The sequence below is a fragment of the Pocillopora damicornis genome, chromosome 7, assembly GCF_964200805.1.
Source record: "Pocillopora damicornis chromosome 7, jaPocDami1.2, whole genome shotgun sequence".
Lineage (NCBI taxonomy): Eukaryota > Metazoa > Cnidaria > Anthozoa > Scleractinia > Pocilloporidae > Pocillopora > Pocillopora damicornis.
In genome coordinates this window covers 20,281,086-20,303,828 of record NC_142676.1, presented here as the reverse complement: position 1 = coordinate 20,303,828, position 22,743 = coordinate 20,281,086, and the positions used below count along the sequence as shown (strand labels likewise).

General features: G+C 37.0%; 1 protein-coding gene across 6 annotated transcripts; it reads left to right on the top strand.

Moving 5' to 3' along the window:
- Positions 1–777: 777 nt before the first annotated feature.
- LOC113670559 (adenosine receptor A1) lies at positions 778–22,248 on the top strand. 6 transcript variants are annotated; one of them, XM_089213524.1, is made up of 3 exons: positions 18,476–18,752; positions 18,852–18,951; positions 20,015–22,248. In XM_089213524.1, exon 3 carries the CDS (start codon positions 20,072–20,074, stop codon positions 21,182–21,184), a length of 1,113 nt encoding a protein of 370 aa, XP_089069650.1. In that variant the 5' UTR covers positions 18,476–18,752; positions 18,852–18,951; positions 20,015–20,071; the 3' UTR covers positions 21,185–22,248. The 6 variants fall into 6 exon arrangements, with proteins under 6 accessions (XP_027042519.2, XP_089069651.1, XP_089069652.1 ...); XM_027186718.2 differs by lacking the exons at positions 18,476–18,752; positions 18,852–18,951 and adding an exon at positions 778–1,076; XM_089213525.1 differs by lacking the exons at positions 18,476–18,752; positions 18,852–18,951 and adding an exon at positions 6,661–6,801.
- Positions 22,249–22,743: the final 495 nt, after the last annotated feature.

The window sequence follows — 22,743 nt, the reverse complement described above, 5'->3', positions numbered from 1 at the left end:
CTTTCTTAACGGTGTTGCAAACACCGAGCCGGTTCCGCTCAAATATACCTTAATCATATCAATTAGGGAAAAATTAACTGCATTGATACGTTTCATTTACTGTTATTTCCTTGATTTAGGAAAAACCTAAATTTAATAATAAACCAGGAACTTCTTTCTAACTTATAAATCTGTTCAATCGTTATCAAACTGCCCAAACAGTATAGACACTGGATTAACACATTTGTATTTTTTTTTATTTTTTAATTTTCATGTTTGTTGCGTGCACGTTCTAACTCATAACAGGTTTACAGAGACGTCTAAATATGCATGTTATGTTTTTAAAATCAACGCAGCCTAACAAAAAGAAACTTTTTTGATCATCTTTCTCAGATTAACCCTTACTGCGATAACGAAGGGAGTAGCTTTTTTATTGTTTGATTTTTTTAAATCAAGATGGTGCCTCCTACAAAGAGAGCATTGGATCTAAATTTTATGCAAAGTATGTCCAGCGAGGAACTGAATGTTTACCACGAAAGTACTCAAGTGGCTGACCTTAATTGATTTCAAAATAAACCTGCCACCATTTGTCAAATCTTCACTCACCTTCAGACAACCGGTGAATGCAATAGAGATGGTCTACGATTAAATTCTCTTCACTGAAAATATGACATTTCCTTTCAATCTTGTTTTAAGAATTTATTGTCTCATCATCTTTTATTGGAAATCGATCATTCACACCTGTAGGCGGTCTACAGGACAAATACAGATAAGGTCGTGAGAAATTCAATTTGAGTCATTTTTTCCAAGGCCAAAGTAAAGGCGTTCTTTAATCAAACTCGTTTATTTTTCTACCGAATTTCCTTTCAACTTCCTCTCTAATTTTTGCGATTGTTATCAGCCTTTTTCATGGAAATATCACTGAAATGCGTCGTATTTGCATTGGGGAAGCTTACATCATGCACCGCTTCGCGCGGCTGTCAATGATTAAGATCGGACACAACTAGAGACATTGACAAGCGCTAGGACTTCGTTTTCGTTTGGTGCCTCAGATCATATACCAGTTACCTAACGCGAGTAACACGGACGACAACAAGGTAAGCCTTCGATTTCCTTCTGTAATTTCTGCCATTAGCTAGAAATAGTCTCCGGTTAAAATCTTTTTGAGAAAATATCTTTTCGATACCAGCTAGGATTATAAAATTCGTTACCATCATGGTCTAAACACAAGCTGGTCTTAACATTTAGTCCAGACGGTGCAGAACACGACGTAAATCTGTGGAAAATTAAACATAAATTACGAAGAATTTTCATCGGCACACAAAGTCGACCATGAGTCGATCTAAATGAGACGAAGTTAACTCTGAAACGACCTCTTCATGATTGAGTAACTGATGAAACAGAGAGCTTTTCGAAGCACGTCCCGTCAGCACTTCCTTCCGTGCACTGAGCAATCTTTCCAGCACGCCCCTGTCATTACAGACCTTCACGAACTGATCTTTTTAAAATTTCTTCGTAATCTTCCCCATTTGAATTTTAAATATTTTGTTAAATGTCTGCCACATTTAGCACCTGTTGTTTGGTTTTGAGTGAAAATTGAACCCAGCTTTATTATCTAGAAGAAAAAAATATTGTAGTTCTGTTGTCGACTTCTAAACCCTGATTTCGTTGTAGATGTTGTTGCCTGAGGGTTAAATAACCCAAGGTGAGAAACAATTGAAGGGTTTGCTTATTATGAAAAATTTTTTAAATTTACAAGTCAGCTTTTCCAGATAGAAATCCTGTAATATTTGCTATTCAGGAAGGTTATTCAGAATATAATTTCCAGACAAAGAAGCTGCCAGCCGGGGCGTTACAATTACCCGTCAAGTATTTCCACTCATGACTGGATTCGCTAACTCTTGTACCAAAGCAAAAGCGAAAGAAGAGAACACCATCTAGATGCTCTTTTGACCATAAATCGTAATGAAGATTATCAACCTGACATAAATTTGCTCCTAGACAGCTGGAAGCTATTATAAATAGGTTATATTTTGCTGGAGGGGTTATTGTCTTTTCCACGAAAACAAAGTTAAACTTTTGGTTGTGGGTAGATCCAATGAAAGGAGACAAAGCCATCGGCAATCACTAAAACAAAAATAGATATAACTTCAAATACATATTTATGTCCGGAGAAGTACTCGTTATGTACCGAAAGTACTTCACTAAACTATTCTCAGTTAATGAGCATGAAAACCACTGCACATACAGAGTTGAATACGTAAGGCAATTTAACACAAATTTTAATGGATTCCAGACATTAAAATATGATTTGTAAAAGAAGTCATGGCCAATTATCCTGCGAATAAGTTTTGGTCAATTGAATCTACTGGCTCTTGCTAAAAGCCAGCTGATTATAAAAAAAAAATTATTTCTAGAATTTCACTTGTGATTAAATCTATTTTTGTCGTTTTTGCGCCGTCGGCACGAAGCAAAAGGAAAAATCTTTTAAGACAAACGTCAGGTTTTTTTGAGGGAAACTTCCAACTAAACAAGGTTGTTCAGTTTTAAAATATCGTGGTAATTTTTACCCATCATGCACCGGCACCATGAGAGAAACCTCACCGTGAGACAAACCTCATATATAAGCCTGGTTAATCAGCCTTCCTTAATTTCGCCTCGAAACAGCAAGAAACCATGAATACTTTTGTTATTTTCAGCATGTACTGTTAATTTTCATTATGAGAAACAAACTGAAATAGTTTCCGTTAATACGCAAATAAAAGGACTGAAACTACTGTGCCTGTTTCAAACTTGTATTTTCAAGAGAAGGTTTTATCTTCAAATGTTTACATTTGAAACGATAAAATAGCAGTGTAAACTTGGTGAAAATGCTCAAAGGAATGGCGGGGACAGGATAAATTTTAGGATCAGGAAAAAGGCATACGTTCTTTTGATGCTGTTGGAGCTGTTATTGCTGTTGCTCTCAAAAAAACTCATTCCAACTTCATCTTCGATTCATCTGGTGTTAGATCCTTCTATGAAATTATTTGTTCAATCTGCGTCTCTCCCTTGATGCTGTGGCTTTATTGTCTCTCAAAAGCGCAGTGACATTCAACCACAGTTAACTGCATGGAATAAACGAAAAACAAAACATGGAAATTGGAAGTAATTCAGACCTATCTGCTGATTCTTACGTACTTAATACAAATGATGCCGATATTGTCTCGTTTGACACTGCTTAGCTCGAAAAGTAGTCCTAAACTTAGTCGAGAAAACTCGTTTGAATTTTTTTTTCTAATCTCTACGCACACTTTAAACTGAATCAGTGTTGCGCTTTCGTGCTTTGAGTCATTTTACTACCATGAAATATTAACCCTTTGCGTACCAAGTGGCCATATATGGCCACTTAAATACAGACCCCATTCGGGCGGCCTGAAAAGAGCACTTTGAGGGGCTGGAAACTAATACTACATTTCAATGTAAATTACATAAAGTCGTTAATTAGTTTTTTCGAGGATTTCTTCCATCGAGCTTGTTTTTGGGCGAATTTTGAGGCTTTTTGTGATTTGGACGTTTTGAACGGGGAGATTTAAAAATGGCGGCTCTTGAAGGTGATGCTGAACTACATTTCGACGATCAAAACAATGTTGAAATTCAATTTATCGACGAAGAAGACTTGCCTTTAGCGAATTTCATCGAGCATCGAGCCTCTGATGAGGAATTTTACTCTGGTGCATCGGAATCAAGCTCTGACGATTCTAGCGAAGAGTTGGAAGAGGAAGATCACACTGACAACGAAGTGGAATTGGATGAGGAAGATTGGTCTAGAGAAATTGGACGTAGAGTAGATATTGAGTTTAGTGAAGAACCTGAAATAAATGTCACTACAAGAAATCTGAAATCGTGTTTGGATTTTTTGGAGCTGTTTTTCACACAAGAGGTATGGCAGTTGTTAGTTAGTCAGACTAATTTATATGCAGAACAGAAGAGAGGGCCAACAGAAAGCTCTGTTTGGTATCCAGTCACAGAAAGTGAAATGAAGGCCTGGATTAGTCTGTACCTAAATATGGGGCTGGTTACTAAACCGAACCTTAGTTCTTACTGGAGTACTGATCCTGTCCTAAGTTCTCCTTTCTTCCCATCCGTGATGTCCCGAACTCGATTCCTACAAATTTTGCGGTATCTGCACTTTGCTGACAACACCCTTGCTCCCCCACGCGACTCCGCAGACTACAATAAGCTGTACAAAATCCAGCCTTTCCTAGATTTGGTCATAGCAAGGTTTCAGGAAGTGTACACCCCTGAGCGGCAACTTGCCATAGATGAGACTTTAATTAAGTTCAAAGGCAAAGTGCATTTCAGACAGTTTATCCCTATAAAGCCAGGAAGATTTGGAATAAAGGCTTTCACACTTGCAGAATCCACCAGTGGCTATGTGTTGAACAGCAAGATTTATACTGGCAAGGAGAATAATGAAGTTCAGAAAGACTTAGGAAGGAAGGCAGTTATGTCTGTGTTGCAACCTTATCTAGATAAGGGATTTTATGCCTTCATGGACAATTATTATACTTCTGTTGCTTTGTTTGAAGAGTTAGAAGAAAGAAAAACCCTTGCATGTGGCACAGTTCAGGCCAACAGGGTAGCCTTACCAAGAGAGATTTGTGGTGTGAAGGAAAAAGCAGTGAAAGATCTTAAAAGAGGAGAGTGTTTGTACAGGCAAAAGGGAAATTTGACTTGCGTGACATGGCGTGACAGGAAGCCAGTTAGTGTGTTAGCTACCCTTCCCACCAGTACAATGGACTCGAGCCCAGTTCAGCGGTCAGTAAAAGTAAATGGGAAGTGGGAGAAGAAGCAATTTTCTAGACCAGGTGTTATTGACCTCTACAACACCTATATGGGTGGTGTAGATGTGTCTGACCAGCGAACTGTCGCATATGCCAGACTTATGAAGGGGTCAGTCTGGTATTACAAAGTGTTTTTTTATTTGATAGAGGTGTGTGTATCAAATGCACACATTCTCCACACCAAATCCCAGAATCATTCCAGTCTAAGAGCACTGCAGTTCAGAAAGGAGCTGGTCAGCACATTAGTTCAAGGCAAGTGCTTTCGAAGAGACACGGGATTTGTGGAAACTCCTGTTGCTATCCCTGACATAAGATTCAACCGGGATCATTTCCATTACCTTGTGAGCAATGAAACAAGACTAACTTGCAAGGTCCATATCCAGAAAGTGAAAACAATATACAGCTGTGCAATTTGTGGTGTTAGAATGTGCCCTGAGCCTTGTTTTCAAAGGTACCACACGTTGCGAGACTTTTACTATGATGATGAAAGTCGAAATGGTCCCCGTCGGCTAAAAGAAGGAAGAGGGAGGCCATATCAAAGAGGAAGAAGAAGATCATTAAGAAATTAACTCTTGGTTAATGTGAGAGCATAGTTTTGTGCAAGTGTGGTACATAACTATTGGCTATATAACCGATAAAGAAACTGTTTGCATCTTTTGAATATTTCTTATTTCATTTATATTTTACTCAATTTTTACTTTATGAAAGGCAATTATTAATCTGTCTTAAATTCTCTAAAAGGAGGGTTATTGCCCTAATTAATATTTCTTACCTTTTGAAATTGTGTTAAAAGGTGATTAGAATTTCAAGTAAGAAACCAAAAGTTGGAATTGTTTGTTTAGAGCTGGTGATTTCAAAGTTCCTTTAGAAACTTGCATAATTATGCAAATTATGCTTATTGTGACGTCACAATTTTGACATGTGTCAATTTCTATAATTGTTGTGAAAGTAAATTTTTAATGCACTTCCCAAATATATATAGTTTTATAGGGTTTTGTTGTAAAGAGCAGGCTTGACAAGCATTCTTGTATAATGTACTCATTTTTGTGACAAATAAATACCACCCCCCTTGGTATACAAAGGGTTAAAGCACTTTCTGGCATACAGTGAATATTTCATGATGAAAAGGTTTTGTTGAATAAACGACCTCTGATTATGGTTAATCTAAACGATTTGTTACAGTAGAAGTAAGTGACAGTTTTGAATTCATAGCCGATGTGAACCCTTAGCTCTGATATCGGACATTACTCTGTCTTGATAAATGTTTTTTTTTTAATTTTAATTTTTGTCTGTGTGATATGAACCTTGACTAATGCAGAAGAATAGAGTTTAAATATCAGAAATTCGAGTGTCCTTGGGAAGATTACTTTGATTTTGTTTGATAAATTGAATCTTGCATGAAAATTAGTTTCAAAATTTTACAAAATTGGTATCGTTCCTAAAATTTAAGACCACAATAATAAGATTGATGAAAGCCAACAGGTAGTGTAAAAAAAACCACGCTACAAAGCTTTTTTTATAAACCAGAATATTATTTGGTCTTATGAATCTTTCAAAATTTTTTAATGTTATTCATTTAGATAATCGTTGGTTAGCCTATTAGTTACGGAAATTTTTATCCATCTCGTAAATTATTTGAGAAAAATCTCTGAATCTGTTTTCTTCCAGCGATTCGTGTGGCAATCGGTTTCTAGAGAAAAGGTCAGTTTTGATTATAACGTGCGATGACGAATGAGGAATTTGTCGCAGTTTCTGCTACGGAGTAAAAGCGAAAGTTAGTGATAATGTGAATTAATAATTGATAACTAGTGGAGTTATCGGTCTGCTTGTCATTGTGTTTGCGGTCAAGTTATATTACTGAGCCACAGCGTGGCACAGCTCAACGAAAACGTGATGGCTTAAAGATAAGGGAAACACGTGAATTCTGCTGTGTAACAAAAAAGATGCGAGTATTTTCTCAAACTTTCGCGGGGAGATGTATTGCAACCCAAAATAGGTAAGACCATTTATTATGAAAATAACTGCCTTTATGATTGTTTGTTTTTACAATTTTTTAAAGATGGTTTATAATTTTATGCTGACTCGATAAGCTTTAACTTTGTGGTATGGTATCGAAGCGATGCAGAGAAGGTTGCGGAAAAGACAAAACTGCTACTCTTGGTAAAAGAAAGTATGATAAATGCAAACTACTCAGCCAGCAGATCTCTGAGTTCTAAACATCCTTTCAGGAATTTTTGTAGCTGTTCATGTGATCGATAGAATTAAGGACGATTCACGATCTAGAATCGCACCAGTTTTTTCGTCATGACCATTTTCCGATTCATAGAGCGCAGGGTGAAATCAATTGCTCGATAATATCGTGCACAAGAAATCTTTAGTTAGCGTTGATGCACGGAAAACGCCGGCTCTTGTATAGTTTCTTAAATCTGTGCTATAAATTTACTTTGTTTATACGTAAGTAATCGGCATGTTTTAAAACTGCCAAAGATTAGATATACGAGTGACTGCGTCACACAGTCAAAGGCTTATATTTCTTCATTGAATCGCTGGCAAATTTTCATCTCCTGTACAATTTGATTGTTTATCTTTTTCTTCATGGATGCTATCGATTTCCTTAATGAGGTGGAAAGTGACTAAACAGAAACGGGTTGTCATTGTCTTACCGCAATCATGATTTAATAAAATCTTTAAATTGCAAACTCGATCGTGAAAAGACAAATATTTGTCTTCAAAATATAAAAATGAAACTTCATAATCACTTTCTTTCAGAATCTTTTTGCCTTTAAAGTATCGATAATATTGCCACCGCAAAATACTAGAATCTGATTGGCTGAAAGGCGGCACATTTATTCAGGTCAAAATGTTCAACGGTGAGATGCACGCTTTTTGAAAGATAAATTGCTCGGAATTTTGTGCCCGAAAATGTGGTTGAACCATTGGTGAGTTGTTTTGTTACGCTCTATTGACAGACTTAGACAACATTTGGAGGAGAATCTAACCACATGCCTCAAAAAAAAAAAAATGTCAAAGATAATTTGCGTACATATTGCGCATTCACATCTAGACCTATTTCCAACTTTATTCGCAAAGAAGCAAATTCAAGATCAAGCTTATAGCTGCGTTTTCACCACTAAGGAATGATTATTTAAACTTGGTAAGCAAATTTTATGGAGAGGCTCGCGTTAAGGCACAAAATTTTTTCTTTTGTGTTTTTTGAGACGTATCCTTAATACCCGGCAATTTTTCGTCATGATGTTGAACAACACATATATCAAAGACCCTGCTTTTTCTCGTCTTTTTGTATTTAAATCAGCAGGCTAGTGCTCTGATTCCATCTCAGCCGCCGGATTTTCTTCTAAGTCTGGCACTAAAGCTGCTTTCTTCCTTTCATTTCCTTTGTTTAATTAATCGCAAGATCGATCATTTGACTAAAATCCCCCTGCGCGTCTGCGTATTTCATCCTCATTCGTTCATACCGCAGTTACACTACACATGTTGAGGAGGTCACACGTAAACTAACTCACTTTATCCTGGGAGTACCTGTGCTACGCTTCTAGCACCACACAAATTATGCGGCTACATTGTGAAGATTAAGCAGATCACGATAAAATACTGAGATAGCACTGGGAGAAATTTTATTCATCAGGATCCAGGGAAGGTGGAACTTGTGCTTTGTCACACACATGATAATTTCACGGAACAAAATTTTTCGGGAAAACTGTTCGTCAACATGCAACTCTGAAGGAAAAATGGTAATCAATTTTACGGTACATTATTCCGGTTTTTGGCATCTTGCTTGCACCAGAAAAATGATACTAGCGTGTTCAGCCCAATCTTTCAGTGGATAGAAATCAGGGTCAACGGCTTTGATGGTATTATGTAACCGTCAAATGGTCTTACATAATACAAAATAAAAACTTGCTTTAACTACATTATAGTCTCCTTGGCAGCCATGGTTGTCACGTACACAAAGTATTGCATGGCAAGATTACACGACGGCTTCGGAAGAAACCCAAAAAGCGTTCATTTTCATAAGCTCTGATCTGAAGGCGTGGAAATAACTAGTTTTAAACTTTCATGATTAATGCTTCGATATTGCTTAACCAGAAGTTTCTCCAGTCGAGTAACAGATGGCGTATTTTCCAAAATCAAAAAAAGAAATCGGATTAAGAGAACACTCCCCGAGCTTTATCGAACTTCTGTAGTAACTAAACGATATGTCAGATACTCTGCCCTGGGTCTAGACTGTTACATCCAATTGTCCGTTTTCTTCAGGATTTGATTTCTTTGTAGCCTCGCTAAATTTCTGCTAGAAGTCGTTTTTTTTTTCTTTCTACTTTCCTGTCATTTATCATGATATTTTATGAAAGTGGCAAAGCACCTTGTAAAATAAGACCGTGTTTTGATCTCGAAATTCCTCCGGCGCCCCAGAAAGTGCAGTGTTTTGCTATTCTAAAACGTTAGTGCGTCTAATTTCTTCCAAACAACGACTAAGTGTTCAGCTTATAAATTTCAGTTTATTGTCATCCGCTTTTGACATTTTTCTCATGTGTTAGCGTGCTTTAGGAATAAGGACCCATTTTCGTCTGAAACTGTTCTTAAATATTGATCACGATTTGCTCAACAGAAGGTCAAATCTCCGCCTTTTCGCGAAGAATAAGTTAATAACTTTAACATTTCTAGTCTCAAACTGTATTAAGTCAATTGTCCTTCTGTGGACTAAGAATATTTTGTGAACTTTTCTTCTTTTTCGAGAACCTTCTTTAAAGCTATCTTTCAATACTTAAATTCCTGAAGCAAATAGTAGACATTGTTTATCCCAATATTTTACGCTATTTTGGTGAAATTAAGATAGGGAAAGATAAACGTCAAAAAAAATATTGATGGAATTATAATGGTTTCCGATGTTTCAGTAAATGATCTCTACTAAATCAAGGCCTAGAATTTTCAAGTTTTCTGTCATGTAAGCCCTTCTCTTGCTCTCGAAAGTTTTTCCAAATGTTTTAATCTAACAGTAAAGCAAAAATTCCTCACACTGATTATTTGTTGCCGATAACCTGGTCGGCCTCGCGTGATGCAACAACTTAATTTTCAGCTCAAACAAAATCAAATTACAGATAAACTTAGCATAAGTCAAGCGCCATTGACATCTAACTTTTGTTTTTTTCTTTCCTGCTGATTCTTTGCTAGGTAAAAATAACAGTTTTTAAGCTAATCCATCAAAAAAAGAAACTTCAGTTGGCAACCGGAAATGTTGAGTGCTCTTGTCCTTGGTATTCCCTCATTCATAACCAATTTTTCATCATTCAGGATTATTCATAAGAGCTGAAACAAAACCTCCTTGAAGTATCAGTGAGCTAGGGTGGTATCATAACTAAACAAGCTTCAGTTGACTTTGCACCTCTCTGAGTCGCCTGGTATAGTGATATCTCTGATATTCAGTGGGAAAAAAAAGTAACAGAGCCTACAAAACACTGATACAGAACACTGATCGAGTCAAAGGAAAAGGTAAGCCCTCCACCCGCGAGTAAAACCTTTCACAAATCATATCGTGTTACAATTTGAATCCTCGATCTTTTTTACTTTTTGGTCCCGTTCTGTTAAGAATTTTTGTCAAATTTTATAAACCTTACATTTGTCAAATACACTTTGGATACGCATATTTATCCTTCTTGTTAATCTGATTTATTTATAATTTTTGCGTTGTGAAGGAAGCTCTAGTAATTGGCTTATTTATCTCAATATAGAATATTCAAGAATTTGCAAGCAAAATTGTCGAGCATCCTTCGTAAATTTCCGTTTCCAAATTCAAGGTGTTGGCAGTCTTGCCTTTTATCGCAGAAGAGTAATTTCGAACCACACAAACTGTTTCTGTGACAAGAATTTGAAAAATTCCGGCTTTGATTGTTTACATTTTAACTCATACAGCAATTTATTTGGTTTCTTGGTGACTTGCGTAAGTCTCAATAGCTAACAAAGGAGTTTTAGTGATAGGTCGCTGGCGTTACAAACCACTGATTGCGTTGTTTTGGGACGAAACCGGGACAACACTAAAAAAAAACTAATTGGTTTCAGGAATGTTAGCACTCCTTGCATTTGACCTCCTGTAGACTGCATTTTTCGAGGCTTAACCTTTTAGCTCCTAAAAGTGACCAACATCTAATTTCTCCTCACAATACCAACCCTGAATCAAACATGAAAGTCATGAGAATATAGGAGATGATCACCAACTAAAGAAGCTCTTGATTGTTACACAAATTCTCCTTGTCAGCCTCTCTGGAAATTTATAGAGAATAGTATAGAGAATATCCATACTGATGTTAGGGTGTAGAGGGTTAAGGTTCCCTCCACGCTATGCTGATTAAATTGTTTTTGTTCACAAAAAAACCATCACCCCCGACAGAAATTATTCATAACCCTTACCGGCCTCTTTGATGCAGAATTGTTAGAAGATGTGATCGTTGCTTTTGGTCTATTTGATACAGAATTGTCAGAAGATGTGGCTGATGCTTTTGTGGATGTATTCCACATTTTTTTCTTTTTCGATGCTGGCTAGAGAAAAATATATCCCTTTCGATGTTGAACCGAGCTCCGGTAGTTCACGAAGGCTAAGAAGGTCATCAATCTCTTCATCAATTTATTTATCCATTTGATATTTATTCACTTGAAAGTTTTTTATCCGGGCTATTTACAGAATGGTAGTAGGTTTCAGTGGTTTTGTCGATGACTACGTGAAATCATTTTAATAAGATATAAGTGTTAACTGTCTCTAAATTTTATGCTGCATAAGGTTAACATATTCGAACATTGTCATTCTTTTGTCAATACTCTTAAGGGGAATATTTTGTAGAATTAAAAGATTGAGCTATTCTCGGAGTAAAGCTTTTATCTATGAATTAAAAAGGGATTAATTTCTAGCAGAAGATTGCTTAGATCACAATGATTTAAATCCGAGAAAAGCTGTAAGAGCTAATCACGGCGAGATAGTTTCTTTTAAGACCGAGGTGTACTGTCGTATATACACGCTGTGAGAACTGCTTAATAATGCCGGCTTCCTTTACACAATTATAAATGGCGAGAAAACTCTGGAAAGATTGCATATAGAGAAGCTTCAGTATTTATCTTCATACATCTACTTACGACGGAAAACTGACGTATGAGCAGAAAAAAAAAACCAAGACTATAATGCAGGTACCACAATGATTAGAAAAGAGTAGTCATTTTGAACCCGATGGAACACAATTAACCATTCGCCATATTTTGCAGGCCTGTTTTCCCAAGCGAGCCTTTTCTTTTTCAACCAGCTACCTAAATTCTCTTATTTGCACTGATAAGAAATAACACTCGCAGCGATTATGTAAGAAGGATCTTTTTTCTTTAAGCGAACCGCTATGTAAAAGTTACTACATATGCATGCCCACGCATAACGGCAGCAAAGCAAATATAAGCACTTGAACCACTAATGACAGATGAAAAAACACCGCACAATTGTTATTTCTTGCAATAATTTTTGCAGCCTACTCGTTCCAATTTCCCGTTCAACCCACCACTGAAAAACAAACCGGCTAATTTATCATGCGTGTTTCCTCCGACATGACAGAAAATAGAGACGTGATTAATTGTAATTCGTTAAATAGTGCGTTCGAAACCCCCGAATAACTTGTTTTTCCACACCGTAGAAGTAAATGATGTCAATTTAGGAAGTGCTTAATTAATTTCTTCTGTAAACGCCTGCTTTTTTTGGTACCACAGTACCCTGCCACACTAGCGCAATACTGAGGAATACGTTTTTCAGTGAATGCCAGGTTATAATTCGCCTTGAGTTAGGTAAGGTGTTGTATCTTAATAATTTATGATTGAATTCAAACGCGTTGCGCTGGCTTGCTGAAGATTTCATCCCTATAGCGAAAACAATATCTTTTTAATACCCGAAATCTAATTCAAGTGTAAGTAGCAAAATTTAAGGATGATATATATACTAAACATGACGGTTCCAAGTACAATTGAGGAGAGGTTTAGATTCAACTCGTACTTAAGTGCTTGCGTTGTTTGTGGTTCTTAAAGCTGTTGTTCATTTCCAGTGTTCGTCATGTCAGAGGCTTGCGTTGGCCGGTTTTCTCTACGCTCAAAACTCATAAGGCAAAAAAAAAAACAACAAACAAACATGTTAAGAACGTTTGAAATCAAGCGCATCTTTAAGTTAAGCGCCTAAATTTCAACGAAACAGGAGAACAATGAAGATGTTACAATAAACCAAGAAGAGAAACACATTGTTTCGGAACGTTTTCAAACGAAAAACGAGAATTTTCACGAGTGATGATTTTTTAGGACATTAAAAGCAGTGACGTAGGCTCATAGCTTACTTAAAATATTTCTTCATTTTGTTAAGGAAATATTGAAAAAAAATCGAGTTTGTTGGTGAGCGAAAGGTCAAGGGAACAATATCAGTTAGCTTCGCCGAAAAATAAGAGCTAGTCAACAAAACAGTGAAATACTTCGTCAAATCGATAATGCTCTGTATGTATGGTGAACTTAACCATAAGATATTCACTCTGACAACGAAATCTCCAGTTTCATTATGGAATAAAAGTGGCTTAAAAGAAGGATCTCTACATGAAAACATGATGGAATATTTGTCTTAGCGATCAAAACAGGACTTCAAACTGCGAAATATGTTATTCACTTTGCGATGGTGTTATGGGTGAACATCTGCCTAACTTTTTCACTCCCCAGATCTCATCAGTAATTCTCCTTACTGTCTGCCTCACAATTCTTATGATGTTAGTTTGGAGAATTTGATATTGGATCCACTGACAATCCCTTAATTTATTTTATTCTTTATTTTCATCACTTTTCTGCTTGATATTGTATCGATTTTATAAGTAGAAATTCTGGGCTTCAGTGAGCTTACTTTCCAAAATACTTATGATACCAGCCATCCGTTCGCTGAATGATTCTCGGTATAGAGTAAAGTACGCGAAGAGGAAAAAATGTTAAGCTCACAAACCATGCAAGATTGTACAAAAATTCCTTTTTTTTATAACTGACAGTTCATTGCCACCATGGTTGCTAACACGATATTTCTCTAGGTTGTAGAAATTTTAAGTACTGCCGGATTCTCAGGTTCATTTTTAATCAGATTATACTCTTAGAATAGATTTGACGTTCTTTTAATATTCATTCCTGCAAAGTTGGTTTAACTAGGTTAATTTCAGAGATGTAATCGACCGAGTAAGCCCGTATGACTTAGGGCGACTTCAAAAAGTGATTCTTCCAATTCATCCTGAGTACACCGGTTCTAAAACTACAAACAAAACAAGGGAATTTCCTAACATGCGTACGTATCCTATTTACAAAGTATCTCAAAATATTTACGAAGCGGGTTTATATTTATATCCAGGGCAGCTGTTGATCAAAGATTTCATAGTCGGTTTTTTTAAAAATTATTTTTAGCAAAATGAACAATCGTTATAATCTCCAAGAAATACCTCAATAAACTGTTTTCGGTCACGAAAATAATGCAAAGGAGCTGTTCAAGCTGAAAATTCTTTTTTTTATCGTCAGAGTGGGACTAAAACCGAATTAAGTTGAAATTAAGTTGTTCGGCAAAAATTTTATTGTTGCATTACGTAAACAGGGAGCATAAAAACATTGTTTGTAGGTTGGTTATCACCTTGAACGATACTTTGTATAGGCCATAACAATGACTGTATTATGTTTCGGTCAAAGAATAGGTTTAATATCGATTCAAGTTTCTTTTGATCTAAAATGGTCAAACATCAACATTTGCTCAAACTGGAGACAAGGTTAGTAATTTTACATCAAAATCAGGAATTTTTAAATTTCTGTTAGCTTGCAAATTACGCCTTTTTAGAATTATCAGGCTCGCAAAAAAAGCGGAAAAAAGTTCAACGTATTCTTTCTGATATTTCTCTGTCTCCATTAGGATCTTAAGTTATCGACGATATTTCCTTCTAATCAATAATATCTCCCTGCAGAGGTCACGAAAAGGTAATGATGCGAAAAACGTTATCAGCTGGTCAAAAAATTTACCAGAGAATATATTCATGAAACTGACGAGAAGGTCTTGATTTGTTTCATCGCTTTTCCCAAGTTAACCCTGTATTTATAATGTTGCGGAAAGTACCCTCCATTTCGTGTTTTTAGTTTAATGTTTATCGACACAAACAGCTGAGTTGTGTTTTGCAAAAAGCAAAAATTTTTTTATTAAGTTTACGGTTTTGTGTGGTAGGCTAAGATCGACGTTTTCAAGACGTGTTCGAAATGTCTTCAAAGTTACTTCAAAAAATGTTTGGAGAACTTGAAGAGGATAAAAACGACAAGCACTCGCAGTGAACAGAGTTTTCACAATAAAAACCTTCATTTGTATGCACTGCTTGTAAATGAATGCTTGGGAAATGTCCAACAAAACAATAACTCATAGACTAGCTGAATTTGACATAAATATCCTTAAAAACATTTTACCGGTAGAACCATTGTGAAATCACTCACCAACGTTTTCCGATTTAAATCTATGTTCAAAAATCTATTGATTACATGGTTGATTTCAGTTGAAAGGTCCATTTGCTTCACACACAAAAAACTGCCCTTTTGTTTAAACGAAGTAGCATCTAACTTGGCTCAATATCAGTGAAAGATAACGGCAAAAATGCGGATATTTCGTAATGGACCTCGAAGCTTCTTTGAAATCGAGAGACGTAAATTTGACACTTCCTTCGACGTGTCTGTGCATTTTTATCTCCTATTACTGTGTTATCGAGAGAGCATATCACCCATGTTGGTCATCTTGGCTTACAGTAACCAATTAATGTTCAGTACCCGATATTTAGGTAATAAGTTTTACTGTTTTTGGCGCCAGACTACATTATGTATTAGTGCCAATGGCTTCCTAAAATACCTATTGCAGCCTACGCGTGCGATCAATCTCTTTGTTTTTGTGTCCTTTTCATTTATGATGACAGGTTTTTCGGAAACTATATAGAGTTGTCATTGTACTCCCGGATAATACGACAAAGTTGTCAATGAGGGCTTTCAGAATGTCCGTTGTTCAAATGGGAAGATTAATTGCGAGCAATCCATCAAATTGTGTACTTCACGACCTGCGAGACTTATAAAATGCATGGAGATTTACCTCTCTGACGCTGTGTCGTTGAAGTTTGCTCACGATTCAAAAAACAAGGGATAGAGTGATAAATAGAAAATCACGCGTTAATCAGGTGCCTTGAATTACCTTGAAACACGTAAACTAACATTTCAGCTGTTGGAAGAGCGGTTCATCTTTTGTTCATGGATTTGAGTTCATGGTTCAGTTTTACTTCCAATATTTGAAAGGAAAACAACAGCCTTTGCAAATCAACGCAGTTGTAAGTATACAGGCTAAGATTCACAATAGCAGCAGGAGCAAGTCGCAGCGACAATTTGCTTCGTGTCACATGGAGAATGTGATAAAATCTCGCTCTCGATATCCAGCTAGTTTGAATTTTGTCGAGGATTTTAGCGCCTTGTTCTAATGAGGTAATTTTCTCAGAGTGCTGACGGCTGCAAAGACATTTCGCCCATCTCGGCATTGGGAAAATCATTTGCTAAATTTGCACTGATTTAACCTCAAAAAGGGCGAAAGAAAACAACACCATAATTGCGCTGAAAAAAATATGCGATCGGTCAGATTTAAAATCTTTGTAATGAAATACAAATCATCAAATGCAAGTTAGGACTTGACCATTATAGTTTAGTCACAACTGGGCGTACCGAAGATTGATGAAAAATCGAATCTGGTGCTTGTGTATTCTGAGGTAACACGAACGACGACAAAAACCGTCACAAAATTATTAGTACTGAGTTTTGACAAGTGAAAGTGTTTCATAGTGCATTGCACTCGTATTGCGTAACAGTCTCTTAGCTTGTGTGGTATAAGCGTTATGAAGAGTCCTCGAACTTCTCGACCTTTTCATTTTTCCAGTGAAAGGAAACGTAGAAATTGACCTCAGATAGAGGATTATTGACATGCCAGACTGACTCAAATGGGTTTTTGATTGCAGAGGAGTAATTTTAAAAATCTGTATGAAAGAGAAAATGGACGTCTTTCTTTTGCAATCAAACTTTAAAAATAGAAATTGCTTTGAAATGCACAAGCCTTAGTGCGATCAAATGTGGAAAGTTATTGACGTTAGTACTGATCATGTCATAGCTTCTTTAACATACGTGCAGAAAATCGGTTTCGAAGGTGTATGAACCCTTTAACTCCCAAGATCTCATTAGTAATTCTCCTTACTGTCCGCCAAACGATTCTCATTATGTTATTGTGGAGAATTTGGTAACAGAGCAATTAGTAATCCGATAATTGATATTTTTCATTATTCTCATCTCTTGTTTGCATGATATTGTATAGATATAGTGAGGAGAAATTCTGTCTTGGTCACTCACGGGAGTTAAAGGCTTACGGGTGCAGTGACCAATCAGAACATAGGTTTACATTATTTTTGGCCAATGAGAACTTTAAGTGAAACTAAACAAACTGCTTGAAGCGCGGGAAAACGCGATTGACGTAGTCGTGATTGATTTTACTTTTCATTGGTTGAGAGGGGGATGCGAGTTTCCCGGACCAATCACAGAGCTAAGTTAAGTGCAATCAAAGCAGTCCCGGGTTTCTTTGGATTCTCAATTAAAAATTGCTCCAAGAACTATTCCACTTGTAAGGAGCGAAGCCTAATTAAATGGAACTTTCACCTTCACCCTGAAGAGCTCTTGCGTGCGTCTATTACAGACATATTGAGCAACGAAACCACATATTGCGAACGAGGTAATAAGGTTGATTCATTCTTTAATTAACCATGCATTATGTATGAGTTCATTTCATCATTCACACTTTTATAGGGATTTTTATCTCTGACATCGAAGGAATTGATAGCAGGCATATCAGAAAAAAATTTAACGGTGATAACGATTTTTTTTTTGAGCACGTACGATTAGGTCATCCTCTAATTTGAAAGAAGGCATCATATTGTAATAATAAACAAAAAACTGTTAAAGAAAACTTGTCAAATCTCGTATAATCTGAGTAAAAGCAAAGCAGGGAGCTGTTTTAGAAATTGCAAAAGGATAATTGAAAATGCAGCTGTTAAACCTTGCGGGATAAATTGAATAGCCAAACTTTCAATTCAAATCTAGGTCCTTCAAATAGGTAGACACTTTGTCCACCGGAATTATTGACTCGTTTTTCAACCCAGTCATTTGTTCTTGCGATCTGATCGACAAACGTTCCGGTACTTCGAGCAGTTATTTATTCTAAGCTTCGCAAAGTACTTTACATGTTTATATATTTCCGACAGTGTTATTAAAATTTCGATAAAAAACTTTTAGAATAATTGACTTCTACTTCAGATTTTTTTTGTCTTGCAAATCTTTTTTCAATAACAATCGGTCTTTGAGATAGATTGATTAAAATCGGATTTTTTTAACCATTGGTTTGATATAAAGTTGGAAAGCCTCTTAAGCTGAAAAAAGGAAGAGGGGAAAATTTTTTCAAAAATTGCCACGTTTAATCTAAAATAAGGACACCCGCTTTACCTTGACCACGAACGAATTGTGGTAAAAACTGACCTAAAACAAATCCCGACAAGCCAAAAAGCGCAAAGCACTTCACTTTTAAAAACAATAGCGCCTAAACCTCAATTCTCGAGTGTAAACAGAGACTTATATTATCAAAGTTTGCCACAACTGTTTTCTTCTATTGCTCAATTTCGAGATAAAATAATAAGGTAGTTTTCCTTATTTGCCTGCATTTAATCTCATAGCTCCCTAGGTGTTATTCGCATTTTATATATCTCTGTGTACAGAGCAACAAAAGAAAGAACTAAAAAACAGGAAATATTTGCGCCGGTTGTTATACGTGCAGCTGACCGCCATGCAATTTCGCAATATCTGAAGGTGTGCACTACAAAAAAAATAATCCGTTTATGTGTTGTCAATTCGCCCGCTATTTTGTCCGAGGATCGTTAAAGATCTTTTTTTCCCTTCAACTGTCAGAACCGACCAATTCGAATCGAAACAGCACCGCATTGAGCCACTGGACTGCAGTTTGCATAGAATCACTCAATCTCGGCTGTTTGCAATAAGCTGTGCCACGGTTTGTAAATCTAAAAGTATTGGCGTGAATTTCTTAAATGTGATAATTGTAAACCTTGTTCACTCATCTCCGTCTTTAGAGTTCACTCTAACTTAGTAACTTGGTTTTCCTTCGTAAACTTGGTATTTCCATAGTTTTCTGACATTTAATGAAAACGATGCAATAAGATGACCGATTTTTTCATTTCTAAGAATATTAGCCTAAATATTTTTAAGGTCGTCGTCGCAGTCCGCTATATCTTCTCGGACCTTGGCCACCGTTGTTATTATCTCTACATCCATTATTATTATTCACTTATATACCTGCCTCTTTTATAAGTACTTAACTTTTTTGCGTCGCCTTACATGAAAGGTACTTGAGCCTTTCGCAAGAATGAATTCAAGCTCCTGTGGCCTTGTTTCTCAAAGGAAAGACCTGAAAAAATTTCACTCTTTTATATCATTAGAATTGTAAGCAGAAAAACGATAAACAAAAAGCACAATATCAACTAGTGGATATCGTTTGGCTTAACACTGAATTCCTGAGCTTAAAATATATGACAGATATAAGTAAGAGATATATGACAGATACTGCAGAGAACTGACGTTCAAGTCTTGTTAGTGAAAGGGTTGAAGTTTTGCTGCGCGGCTGTAAATCAAAGAGTTTGAGTTTTCATCAGGCTAGAAAAAATGCACAGTTGCTCTCGGATTTCCACACAACAAAACATAAAAAATAATTGGCACAGAGGAATCAGTCGTTTTGAATACTCGGAATATCTTAGAAAACATGGAAACAACGTGACTGATCTAATTAGGTTTTGTCACTCTCACCCTCTCAACACCAACAGCTCAACATGCTTAATGATCGACCATGCATTAACCCATATTTTGAGGTTTCTTTCAGAATGGTATTCCTTTTTCCTTATTTGATTTTGGTTGGTTTTGTTTAGCGGTAACGCTTTTTCAACACAGATTGTCTACTGAACTTAGTACGTCGATCTAGTGTAGCTACAGCCATTTTACTAATGAGTCTAACACTTCCTTGTTTCCAATCTACATCTTCATTTTCGCGTTTTTCTTTGCAGGATCTAACTAACAGTACTCGCTGACGGAACACTGGCCAAGCACTGGCTTTCCCAAACATGAATCAAAGTACGAATTCATCCAGCTATCTGGCCAAAATCTCGCATCTGGAGTTAGCCATAATGATCGGTCTCTACGCTGTGTTATTGTTAGTAATTTTAACCGGTAATGGACTCATTCTATCCGCGTTCTTTATAAACAAACGCCTCCGCACCGCCACAAACACTTTAATCATGGGATTGGCCGTCAGCGATATTCTTGTCGGGTTTGTCTCAATTCCCTGCTGGTTGGCCATTTCTACATCATATTATGAGTATGCTTCGACCACCCAAACAACCTATATATTCTACATTACGTTTGACATTTTCATCGGAGGAGCTTCCATTCTGCAGCTTACAGCTCTCAGTGTCGAGCGTTGTCACGCAATCGTCTGCCCGTTACGTCACAGAACTCTCTCCATAAAAGTTTTCTACGTCATGATCGCTATACCGTGGTTGTATGCAGCTATTGTGGCAAGTTTACAACCCGTGCAGTTTGCTGGTGATTGGCAAGACGTTTACACGCTTCTCGTGGCGTTCACGTGCTTTTTCATCCCGTTCATCGTCATTTTCTTCGCCTATTTATTTATCTATCGTTTTGCTCGTAACCAACCCGGAAAAAAGAGCATTTGCCAGCACCGTGCAGTGAGGCAAGCGTACAAAAAAGACCTAAGGCTATCTGTCACGCTGGCGTTCATTACAGGACTCTTCGTTGCAGCTTGGCTGCCTCTTTTTGTCGTTACCATGATTGGCACGTATTACCCACATTACCTTCCGCACTCACAACGCACTTTCCGCGTGATTCAGCTCGTTAAATTTTGTCACTACGGCAACAGCGCGTTAAACCCCGTCGTGTATGCCTTTAGGAACAGTGAGATGATCGCCACATTCCGTTACATTGCACGCGCCCTGCTTTGTAAAGAACGCCTGGTTCCAAGCCCGCTCAGTAGAACTTCATCTTTGTGTAGAACGAGCTTGAAGGGAAACTCGCTCTCCGGAAGTTTGAGGAGGTCTTCGATTAAAGGTGGAAGCCATAGAGAAAAAGGCTTCTTAAAAAGTGAGGATCAGGAAGAGAATAAAAGAAGGGGCGGAAAGAAATATGACAGCGTGGTATTCGTGTATTCCACCGTGTAGCTTAAAAGAACACGAATTAGTTATTCTTACAGTTAAAAAGCTTTCCAAAAATCTTAATCAAACAAGTTAATCTTGAGCTTCATCGTACTATACATCAATCAACGGCTTGTGCAAAACTGGCCCCTAAGTTTGATTCGGTGCAGATCAAAAAAAAGGAAAAACCCTGAAGGAAAATCAAACGCGAAGACAGCTATGTCAAGATTTCCAAGGTTATTATCCTTTTAAAGATGAAATAGCACATAGGATAGAGTAATTGGAGGCGCTTATTATTTTTGGATGATTATAACAATTTTTTATCAGGAAAAAATATGAATGTCGTAAAAATAACTCATCTAGGTCGGTGGTCCATTCCTAACTGAATCTCTCATTGAATGACAGATGGGCTCCCATCATCCATTGCTCCAAAAAAAACCGCAATTAGCATCAAATTACAACGCTGAAAATACAACATAACTGAAAAAAAAAAGAATCTTCAAGGCATTGCCCACGTATTTTGTAGCAAAATAGAACAATGGAAACATATCAGATAATATTGGAAGCTAGGAAACACCACTTTGTAAATTATTTGGGGGGATCTTGAGTACCATTTGACTTAACTTGGTCTCCAAACTAACCCCTTTCAAGATGGATTGCCGGCAAAGAAAAAAGGTACAAGTGCGGGCGACAACCCAGAAAGTATTGTGGGCAGTTTTCAGGTCACGGCTCCTTGACCTCAGGATTTCAGGGAAAACTCAGAAAACGTCACTATAAAGACGAGGCTAGTCTCGTACTCAGAAGTTCCACGGTAAAGCACTTAGGAACTGGGTACGAGATAAGGACGAGACATAGTGGGTTTGACAAACTTATTATATATTTTATTCATTAAAATTCATTTATCATCGGCAGGAGCCCATCAAATAAGTAATGGCTCCTGTCATCGGATATACCCATATTACCTTTCGAGATTGTCGCGTGCACTTCTGTCCTTTTTTCCTACAACCCTTCTAGACGCAGCTGTAAATGAAACTATGTGAGAGTATTTGGGATTTACGTGATGAATGTAAATAAAATCATTTTGATATGAACACTAACGAAATGTGAAATTTGATGATTGCCGGATTAAGAACCGTTTTATTCTTGTCGAGCGGAGAATATTTCCGTATAGAGTGGCTTTTTTCCCGTTGATCCTTGCGTGCGAGAATACCATCATTATCAGCTTTCTTTCGCCCGCGGGAAAGTAACGCGAGTCGGCAACTTTAACTTTAGTTCCTGACCCCAAAAATCCTTCCCTGTGTGTTCTTGGATGAGACACCATAATAATAATAATAACAAAATTTATGTAGTTAGAAGATATTTACGAAATATCGTATCCACTTTTTCTAGTAATTATCATTGACAAAACTCAAGGAGATGGCATTCTTCTCTTCATTATATGGCAAGGTAACCCTGAGTTAAATCCGAGCACTCTGATTGGTCAGTTACTCGATCTGTCTTTTGCCGTATGGACTGCTTCCCCAGCTCTGAAATGGTCATAAACCGCATATTTTGGTTGTAAAAGTCGGCAAATTTTAAATAAACAA